The sequence below is a fragment of the Mytilus galloprovincialis genome, chromosome 11, assembly GCF_965363235.1.
Source record: "Mytilus galloprovincialis chromosome 11, xbMytGall1.hap1.1, whole genome shotgun sequence".
Lineage (NCBI taxonomy): Eukaryota > Metazoa > Mollusca > Bivalvia > Mytilida > Mytilidae > Mytilus > Mytilus galloprovincialis.
In genome coordinates this window covers 51786950-51798292 of record NC_134848.1, presented here as the reverse complement: position 1 = coordinate 51798292, position 11343 = coordinate 51786950, and the positions used below count along the sequence as shown (strand labels likewise).

General features: G+C 31.0%; 1 protein-coding gene and 1 long non-coding RNA gene across 2 annotated transcripts; both read right to left on the bottom strand.

Moving 5' to 3' along the window:
• Nucleotides 1-569: 569 nt before the first annotated feature.
• LOC143051224 (uncharacterized) lies at nt 570-5520 on the bottom strand. The gene is made up of 6 exons (XM_076224199.1): nt 5487-5520; nt 4807-4862; nt 3086-3194; nt 2741-2802; nt 2021-2104; nt 570-1656 (listed from the first exon to the last, which is right to left on the bottom strand). Exons 2-6 carry the CDS (start codon nt 4827-4829, stop codon nt 1503-1505), a joined length of 432 nt encoding a protein of 143 aa, XP_076080314.1. The 5' UTR covers nt 4830-4862; nt 5487-5520; the 3' UTR covers nt 570-1502.
• Nucleotides 5521-6873: 1353 nt separating this feature from the next.
• Nucleotides 6874-8679, bottom strand: LOC143051893 (uncharacterized). The gene is made up of 3 exons (XR_012970936.1): nt 8607-8679; nt 7188-7231; nt 6874-6927 (listed from the first exon to the last, which is right to left on the bottom strand). It is a non-coding gene; the product is annotated as an uncharacterized LOC143051893 (long non-coding RNA).
• Nucleotides 8680-11343: the final 2664 nt, after the last annotated feature.

Genomic DNA, 11343 nt, shown 5'->3' with positions numbered 1-11343 from the left:
CATATAATTATGGTGATGATTTATATCAATTAATAAAGACTGGCTTAGATCTTCATATGAATGACATGTTAACAAAACATGTTTTCATCTTCTATATTATCACAATTGAAACACGATGGTTTATCGAAATCTAGTATTTTGTAACGACCAGTTTCAATTTTAAAGGCGCAACTCCACATCTAAATTGAGCATATGTTCTGTTGTGCAATTTTAAATATTGAAAACGATTATTTGTTCATATTTTGATATCAAATGTTCTCAAATGTATTAATAGAAAATATAAAAAGATTGATTGATGGTCGAAAATGACTTAAACATTTAATATCTAATTTGTTTTAAATGTTTTGGGGTAAATAATAACATTAAAGATTATATCCCTAGTGGCGGGATTTCGTTTTCGATCTCTTTCAGAATAAAGTACACAGCAGTTATAAAAGAATATTGTTGAATGATACAAATGCATAATAACAATCCGATTGTTTGGATTTCAGCCTAATAAAATTCTTATTCTTATTCTTTTCTTAATAAGTTGACACTGAAAAAACATTGATAAACAAAACAAATCCTTGAGTAAATAAAAACATTATTGGGCACACAAAATAATCATTAACTATATCTAATACATATTAAACGTACACCAAAATACAATTTTTATGACCTGTAGAAATTTTATTAAGCATATCAAATCGAGCTTGAAATGATATCTGTCCAAATAATTACTACAACCATCAATCTGGATGATTGGGAGGAGTGACCAAAATACAACCAGAACCAATCATTTACGAAACATTTTACAGATAAGCACCACCCCAATGTATTATTGATATCTTCCTGGCATGAATGTACACCTATTGTTGAGAAGAACACTAATAAACTTTGACACTGGATCAAGACATACCCACTGCACATTTACAAAAACAAGACGAAAGATTAAAGATAAATACATTTAAACATATCTGCAACTGTTCTCTTGTGCATATTCATTATTGATTATTTCATTGTGAATGTCATTTAAAGAAAGCCAGATAATTATAAAAATACAAGTACAATCAGTTCCTAAAAATTAAATAATCATGCTTTTCTCGCAACTAAACATTCGGTGTATCGCGAAAAATTACCATGAAAGAATACGTAATAGCCGACAAGTTAGGAAAATTTGAAAAGATTTCGTAAAAGAAATCGGATCAATAAACCACATGCAGTTGTCATTTGATAATCTCATTCTTTAAATTATAAAGACAAATTTTGGAAAAAAGGAAAATCGTTTTTCATAACCCTTTTCGCAATAATATGGAAACACTATATAGTAATATATTTTATATTTTATTTTCAAATTGTGCCATTGCGTATTGTTCAAGGCTTTATTATTATAAATGCTATAGATAGAAGAAGATCGGTTTTTATCAGAGTTTTTATGGGTTTTTTTTGTCTCGTCTGTTATGTATTTTTAAGAAGTAATAAACTTTAGCTACAAATTGATTTTTTGAGACGTGAATACACATTTAAATCGAAATTCTCAATCCTTTCCTCACAACTCGATGTTCTGTTGACAAACATTTATTGTTGGCAAATTGGTATGGACATTTGCTGCTTCGGCACAATAGCCAAATCATTATCTCCTTCAAGACCACGTCTCTGATGTACTTTGAAGCAAAACTGAAAAAGAGTTAAAAAAAAAATGTAATAAATGCGTAATCAAACGACAACATTTACACAATGGAGAGTATGCATTCTAAAACGATACGTAGCGTAGTGGCTAAACTGTTATGTCATTTTGTCTCTGCTGGGATGCTGTCTCGTTGGTAATCCTATTTTACACAGTACAATTTTTAAAATGAAGTATTATTCATTTAATATTTATAATTGACATGTTAAAATTTCTTCGCTTTTTTTTTCTTGGTTTTCTTTTTAATATTTTGTTTGTTTGTCAATCTTTCTAAGCAACGTCGCATTGTCTATGAATCTAATAGATTTGAACTTAGATATTCTTATAAAATTACCAAACCAAAACAATACATACGTAGTATTAACAGTAAACAGTCCTTTTAATTTGCAGTCTGCAAGTCCCCGTATCTGCTCTACTACTGCTGAGGTGTATGGTTTCCTGTAACGAGATTTAAAAATGATTACTGGAATAGTTATTGGAGTCGTTTTGCCACAAATATTAAATAGATTTAAAAAGACATGCATAGTAATATTTAAGAGCACGTAGTGCAGTATAGAAACAATTAAAACGTATAAAAACGTTCCTCATATATGCAAGTAAATACTAAAAAAAACCGACGAAGTTAAAAAGTCTCCCAAATGAATTGATTGTTTAATTCTGTTTTTAACGCTTTTAGACTCTTTCGTGGTGTCCAGTTTTTCATTATAAGTAAACCACTGACCTTCGATCGGAGAACTGACAATCCCGGTTAGTCAACTAACATGGAAGTCGAGTTCACCAACACGGGGTTCGAACTCATAACCTCAATGTTTGACTGGTTAGTGATTCCAGTAGTAACTAATTAAGCCCCCTTTCCAAAAAGAACAAATATTTGTTTAAAAAAAAAAATTAAAACCCTCACCATCAATATATATGTACAAACAGCCAGCACAGTGAAAACTTACTTCATTTTAAACTGTTGGAGGAGTTATAATTAACTACTAGTATATGCCCATGATGAAACGGAAGGACGGACAGGGATAAATAATATCAACCCCATCTTTTACTTGATGAGGCATAAAAATGACAACTTACCCTGGCAGTTTCGGATAATACAATAATTTCTGCGATAGAGTTAAACCAATATCATAGACCAGCTGAAATTAAATGAAACTTATTACGGTTAAAATGAAATTGTTTATAGAAACGAAATTATCAAAAATAAGAATAAACGCTTACAAACTTAATAGTAAATTATATATTCTTTTCATCGGTGTATTGACATTTAATGGTATTCAATATGATTAATATCTTTATTTTTAATTAATATGTGAACAAACATTTTAACACCTTAATATTGATTTATTTACTTTCAAGCACTGTAAAACAAAACTAATTTTGTTCGTTTAAAACTTCAAGGAATACCAATATAAGTCTTACCTTTTCCGAGAAGACATGATAACCAAAACCGTAGGTATCATGCTCCCTTTGTTGAACTCTGTTTGGTGTTCTCAGAAATTCATGGTGTCTTTCATGGTCAACCTCATCGCTTTAAAAGACAAAATTCTAATTAAGTATATCTCCTGTAACGAGATTCCCGCAACATTTATTAAATGTACCATGTTTCTTTTTAAGTATAAATATTCAGAAACATTATTTGCATTCCCTCGAGTCAAGTTCGTGCTACCAAAAATAACACCTTTACTAAAAAGCTCGCAATTACCGAAGACAAGCCTAGAATGCTACATAAAAAGAAGAAACTCTCATGACGAGGAATCTTAAGAGCTAGGGTATGGTGACTAAACATTATACATCATTTGAAAAATAAATAATATCCAAAAAATTGACTAGCTTTGTTCTGTATAATGGATACATTTCTGATCAACATTTCGTTAGATTATTAAACTACACCGTTAAAAAAAGCTGATGAATAACAATAACATAAATATATAATTTAATATCTAGAGGAGTTACACAGTTACTTGAACAACTTAGATATCTATCTTCTAGAATAAGTGTTTCTAATAATGGCTTCTTTAAATCAGTTGCCATATATTATATTTTTTCTTTACACTTATTAATGTTAAAAAAAATTAATGATGATTGTATGTTTTCTCGTTTGTCACTTATGGGCCATGTATAGCTTACTATACAAAAATAGACAAAAAAACAGTATCGAGAGCAAATTGTTCGTACTTTCAAATGAACGTACTGTTTATTTTTTTAAGTTAACAAGGAGAATAAGTTTGAGGTTAAAGTTTTCAGTAATTAATAACTTACTCAACCCTAATGGAATTTTTATTGAAAATTTGGACCGCAGCTGGTCAATGACCAAAAAACAGCATCCACATCAAAATTATTTATTTTCATTTTCAGATAATATAGATACTATTTTCATAGTATACAGAAACGAAAAATAATGGAATACAACAGAAAACAGAATAATAACGGGCTTTGAAAAAAAGAGATAGGGCTTTAAAATATTGTCCTGTCTCTATGTACATATATGACTTGATATCATTTCAGTAAATTAAATTCTACAGAAATAAAATCTTTTACAAAAAATAATCCTACATACTTTCAAGCAAGCTAAAAATGGCCGCGATTTCGCTTTTAAGTCAAACAAGACTTCCGATTTAAAAATTGCACATAGTAAATTTTAAGATTACTCGGGTCGACAGGACAATGATCTTGATCCGTTGATAGCGGAGATTCTCTACCAAACATAGCATTGATCGCCTAGGTGAAGAAACTTGAAATTGATAGTTAATAGAAAGTACAATTTATTTACAGTATATGTATGTTCACAATATACAGAAATTTGAAAATAAAATCAATTTAACAGAATAAAAAACGGACTCTGGAAACGAGGCAGAGGGCTAAAACTGTTTCCAAGCTCAGAGTTTCTAAGTGCCTATGAATTTTGATACCTTTTCTGAATTTCTCCAGACATGAAATTTTTAACTGAAATTCTCTAGACACAAAATCTTTTACAATTTTTTTCTCCACAAAAGTTTACATACGTTCAACCAAGCTCTTAATGCCCGCGATTTCGCGGGTGTGATCTAGTGCATGTTGAAATTAACTCCTTTCATACTTTGGCGTAACAAAAGTAAATCACGATGTTCGTGAATTTATTAACGGTAATAAAATCTACTAACCATTTTGAATCATCACATATCATGATCCCGAGTATGTGATTTAATGCAGAGTCAATCTGAAATGAAGGTATAAGATGAAAGTATACTAATCTAAAAATTAACAAATGTTTCAAATTAAGAATCATGATCTAGTTTTTGTTATTTAAAGTGATTGGGATTAATAAAGCATGTAAGAATTATCAGTAAATCGATGTATTCATATGATCCTGAAATAATCAAATAAATGTCTGCTTTATTTTCTGAGTACAAATAAAGTCTCCCGTTACTCACTTTCATGTTGAGAAAGCGTTAAATTGGATATTCTTTCTGGGTAACGTTTCATTTTGGGATCCTCTTCGTGGTCCGCATTTAAACCATGTCGATTTGAATTTATTTGAAAAAGTCAGCGGTACTGACTTGGATTTAACAAATAACGCAGTGTCGCTCATGAGCCATGTGTGAATTGCAGGATAAAACAAATGTACATTGTCGGCAAGCCTTCTTTTCGTCCTGTTTTTAAAGCTTGTTCAAACTATTTTTATATTAAATTTTCCAACGATGTATAACTATTGTATATTTATTTTGAGAATTTCGTTTGATTTGTTTGTTTTGTTTTAGAATTACAATTCATTAGTCAACTTCTCAATTCTAAATGTCAGTTCATATAATCTTATGTGCTTACAAAGGTATAACACACTTACATTAGATAACCAAACTGATTCTAAGTTGTATTGCCCTACAATAAATTAAACAAATGAAAATAAAGATATTGTTATGTCAATTAAAGGTATTAGCATTGTCTAAAAATATAAAAATCGAATCAATGCAATTCATATAAAAACATGTCTAACTAGAAAATTTTGAAAGTTACCCATTAGTTTCAATGTGTATGACTGAAATAAGTTTAGCACATAAATCAAAGAAAACTAAAACAAATTATTGAACCTGAGGTCATTTTGAGAACTTGAACATTGTAATTCCATACTGGACTGAACAGACAACAGTAATTATTTTGCATTCGCATGTATTAATTGTAGTTAAAGTCATAAGAAACCTCAAATCAAAAAAAATAATGCATATGTTTTTTATAACTCAATGGATAGTTTTCATTATAAAACTTATGTACATATACTTTTTTCTGAAGAAAATTCTTTAATTTATTCATATTTAGAAGAAGTTTACTTTATTTTAATTGCTTGCTTCCAGGCAATTCCCCCGACATATTTTTCGTATGCAAAGTGACCTCAGTGTGACCCACCTCGTAAAAATCCGGTGATCACAATACGCATGAATGTTCTTAAAATAAACTATTATCTGAATTTACATGTTAAACACGTGCTCAATTTCCATGCTTTTTGTTGATTTTATGTCGATTGTTGACAAACAGGTGACAATCGTTAAACTTCGGATTCAAAACACGAACTTTAATTACCTGCCATATTTTCACACCAACACTGGCCGATTGAAAAAAAATTGACGATTATACGAAATTTACACGAAGAAAATGAGAAATTCGTGCACAGAAGACTAAGTTTATGATGTTTGTATGCATTGGTTGAAGAATTGGAAGAACATTGTTTTTCACCGGTCACTCGTTTCTTATGACTTTAAGACAAATTACAGAATCAAATAAAATTGAGAAAAAAACCAAATTGAACAGTTAACCGTTGAATAGTGTGAAGGACCTTGTGCATCTAAGTCTATTCGATAAGAATTTATGAAACTAAGCTTTTTGAAAAGCTAATATCTGTTTTCTAAGGTTTAGTCTTTATGAATCTATCTCATGTTTAATCTCAGATTAAAAACATCAAATATTATACATATAATAATTAGTTGTTGTTCAGAATATTCAATGGTCAGTAAGTTGTAAATGAGGTCTTGATTGGGTTTTGATTGATTCATATATCAAATAAGAATTAGACTTCTTCAAGTGCTTTTTGTGTACTTCTGTTATGTTTTTGACAAATAGAAAGACAGCAAAAGATCAATTATTAACTTAATATTGACATTTAATAGACCTCCGCAGAAAAAAGGGCTGTTCAAATCCCCTCGACCTTCGAGCATAATTATATTACCTTCATCTATTTCTTCTTCTTCTTCATTGTTTCCAACTTCCGTGTCATCTGGACTGTCTTTATTAAGCTGTAAAAAGATAACGTACGAAGTTGATCTTGAACTTATTTTTGTATATATTCATATTTCTACTTAACCGTAGGGGAAACAAAATATGAAACAACCCCATACGTGTACTTTGAACCTACTCATCATTTAGTGTTGGATGCAAACACTGGTCCACGCCCACCATGTGTTTTTGATAAATATATTTACAAAGCACCGCACATTACTGCACCAATTTTTTTAAAATATATTGTATCCAAACAGTTCTATTTGAATTCACTCACCCATGTCACCTGCGTAACGTCTATTTCAGAAATCTCTGGCGTATCTGAAACAAACACAAAAGTACATTTTTTTTCTTTTCTCCAATTCATTTTATTATACTTAAACATTTAAAAGTTGAAAACTGTAGTTATTAAGGGGCAACCGGTGAAATTACATATCAATTTTGTCCGCTTTCTCCAATTTGATTACATAAAAGCCCATAAAACAAATATTTTTTGACCTACTGTAATAAATCTCTTCAAATGTATTTTGCATGCACTTCAAAGCATAATAAAATGTATATAAGAAGAAATAAACTTCGAATCAAATTGAAGACATAGTTTACATATTTCCTAACCTTTCGTTAGAACGGTATATTTTAGAAAACTACCGTTAGCTGGAAGCCGGCCGAAGGTGTGGATGGAGTGCGACTGTCTCAGTGATTACCGTCTCCGAGGAGACGATATTAAGAATTGAACGATGGGCAGTCATTGCGTGAATGCTTCTTACTACCTGATTGGAAGATATTACGAGACGTGAATAATCAAAGTTTATTGATTGCTTAGGACAATCCAAACCTAGTTAATGTCCTTCAATCCCGTAGAGTATCGGATTTGTCCTCTCTATTCTAGCAATTAGAGTTTGCCTGGTCATTAATCATGCATATTCATGATATTGGTACACAGGTAACTTTTATCTATAAATAGCTGAATCTTCTGGAGTTTCGTAAACAACAATGTTAAACGATATGTAACTACTTCATAACGTGTGACCTCACGTGTGTGGTAAAATTTGTTGATTGATGCACGTGGATTTTCTAAATGAATTAATCTACAAAGCGAGAACACTTTCCATTTTCATCAGCTAAGAGACGGCTAGTCCTTTTTGAAAGGCTAATACTTGTTTTTGTAGTTATTGATAAGTCCATAGTTATGGGGCGAAATTTCATCGAGGTTTCATATCTATGGATAGTATAATTGATCAAAAACACTTTCTCATTTTAAATTGTGAAAATTAGTATGCGTGACAAATTGATGAGTCAACTTTTGTTGCTTCTATTGAGTCTGACACATTTAAGATCATTATAATATGACAACTGAGAAATTTATGCACGATTTAAATACAAAATTCGACCACAGTAATACTAAATGAGGCTAGAAATGAATGTGCTACGAAATTTTTCTTACGTCAATAATATACCTACATGATATATACCTACCAAATAAAAAACAAACATTCGGATTTACTTTTCGATATGTCTCTCACCCTACATCTCCCTTATCTTGTGTTATAGCCATTCATAGTCATTGGTTGTTTGGCTTGATATACATTTGTAAATTACTGTAAAACACCTTTTCATTTATTTTACTTATACACAGTTCCATTAATTTGAAGACAATATCTGTGTACAGTATGGATTTCGAATACTAGTATATTACCTTTTGAACTGTCCTCTTCGTCATTTTGCGTATGTTCATCCTCATCTGTATTTCTACTATTGTCTTCCACAGACTAATTGTAAAACAGTTGAAATTAATAACGTTTTTTTGTATATATACATAAAGCGATATGCGGTTCACTCTTATAAAGCATGAACAAAATCATAACTACTATAACAAATCAATTCTAATAAAGAAAAATACTCGAGATTTTGAATGAAAGCTTGGAAGTGTTTAACCCAAGTTGCGACGAAGCTATGACGTTTTAAACCCTTATGCCTACAGTTGAACTTCATATTTATATAAATAAAGACGATCTCTTTGAAAGTTTAACAAAACTCGTTTTATGGAGAAATACAACCCGAACATTTTTTTGTTATCATTGCAAGAAATGCATAGATAGCGGAGACTATTGCTAAGTCATTTTATACTGATGTATTTAAAGATCAGTCAACGGTTCAATATGTCGAAATTTAAATTACATTTTTGGGGAAACATGTACAATTCCTGCTAGCAGGTTAAATACAAACTCCCTGTCCTTATATAACAGCTATTGTAAAATTGTCTTGTTTTCTTTTTGAAAATGAAATATTTAATTTTATTGAATTGTCTTCTATTCTGTTCTTCTTTTTTTTTTAACAATTACCAATATTTTGGTAAGTGTTACGTGGCAAATTATAAAATATATGAATGATTGACACTTACATTAGCTGGCAATCTCTTGGCATTCTTCTTATGGTCTAATTCATACCAAAAAACTCGTCCTTCTTTTCTGTGAAGCATACATTAGAAATAATAATCCTTTTATAAATACATAGTTTCGACATATTTATTTTCTTTATAATTTGTTCTTTTTGAGAATTAACACACACACACTGTGTTTTTATATCAAAGCCTTTGCTTTCAAATGTCTATAGTCAACGAATGAAATAATGTATATTTATCAATATAATTAATTATTAAAAAAAACTATTGTTATATTTATACCATATACATTCTTGGTTCTGGATTGACCAGGTCTTGGTTTTAGATGGACATGTTTGGTTCTGGATTAACACGTTATATTTATACCATGTACAGTTTTGGTTCTGGATTGACAAGGTCTTGGTTCTAGATTTACATGTTTGGTTCTGGATTAACACGTTATATTTATACCATATACTGACTTGGTTCTGGATTGACAAGGTCTTGGTTCTAGATTTACATGTTTGGTTCTGGATAAACACGTTATATTTATACCATATACAGTATTGGTTCTGGATTGACACGTTATATTTATACTATGTACAGTCTTGGTTCTGGATTGACCAGTTCTTGGTTCTAGATTCACATGGTTGGATATAGATTAACACGTTCTATTTATACCATATACTGACTTGGTTCTGGATTGACAAGGTCTTGGTTCTAGATTTACATGTTTGGTTCTGGATTAACACGTTATATTTATACCATATACTAACTTGGTTCTGGATTAACAAGGTCTTGGTTCTAAATTTACATGTTTGGTTCTGGATAAACACGTTATATTTATACCATATACAGTATTGGTTCTGGATTGACACGTTATATTTATACCATGTACAGTCTTGGTTCTGGATTGACCATGTCTTGGTTCTAGATTCACATGGTTGGATATAGATTAACACGTTCTATTTATACCATATACTGACTTGGTTCTGGATTGACAAGGTCTTAGTTCTAGATTTACATGTTTGGTTCTAGATTAACACGTTATACTTATACCATATACTGACTTGGTTCTGGTTTGACAAGGTCTTGGTTCTCGATTTACATGTTTGGTTCTGGATTTACACGTTATATTTATACCATATACTGACTTGGTTCTGGATTGACCAGGTCTTGGTTCTAGATTTACATGTTTGGTTCTGGATTAACACGTTATATTTATACCACATACATTCTTGGTTCTGGATTGACCAGGTCTTGGTTTTAGATGTACATGTTTGGTTCTGGATTAACACGTTATATTTATACCATGTACAGTTTTGGTTCTGGATTGACAAGGTCTTGGTTCTAGATTTACATGTTTGGTTCTGGATTAACACGTTATATTTATACCATATACTGACTTGGTTCTGGATTGACCAGGTCTTGGTTCTAGATTCACATGGTTGGATATAGATTAACACGTTCTATTTATACCATATACAGTATTGGTTCTGAATTGACAAGGTCTTGGTTTGGTTCTGGATTAACACGTAATATTTATACCATACACAGTATTGGTTCTGGTTTGACCAGGTCATGGTTCTAGATTTACATGTTTTGTTCTGGATTAACACGTTATATTTATACCATATACAGTTTTGGTTCTGGATTGACAAGGTCTTGGTTCTAGATTTACATGTTTGGTTCTGGATTAACACGTTATATTTATACCATATACTGACTTGGTTCTGGATTGGCAAGGTCTTGGTTCTAGATTTACATGTTTGGTTCTGGATAAACACGTTATATTTATACCATATACAGTATTGGTTCTGGATTGACACGTTATATTTATACCATGTACAGTCTTGGTTCTTGATTGACCAGGTCTTGGTTCTAGATTCACATGGTTGGATATAGATTAACACGTTATATTTATACCATATACTGACTTGGTTCTGGTTTGACAAGGTCTTGGTTCTCGATTTACATGTTTGGTTCTGGATTAACACGTTATATTTATACCATATACTGACTTGGTTCTGGATTGACCAGGTCTTGGTTTTAG

Excerpts from the sequence above, each read along its gene's own strand:
- LOC143051224 (XM_076224199.1), bottom strand. The coding sequence starts at position 4,829 with ATGATATGTGATGATTCAAAATG. Across the intron at positions 3,195-4,806 it reads ATATGTGATGATTCAAAATG|CGATGAGGTTGACCATGAAA; the intron begins GTTAGTAGATTT and ends TGTCTTTTAAAG. Across the intron at positions 2,803-3,085 it reads ATCATGTCTTCTCGGAAAAG|CTGGTCTATGATATTGGTTT; the intron begins GTAAGACTTATA and ends ATTTAATTTCAG.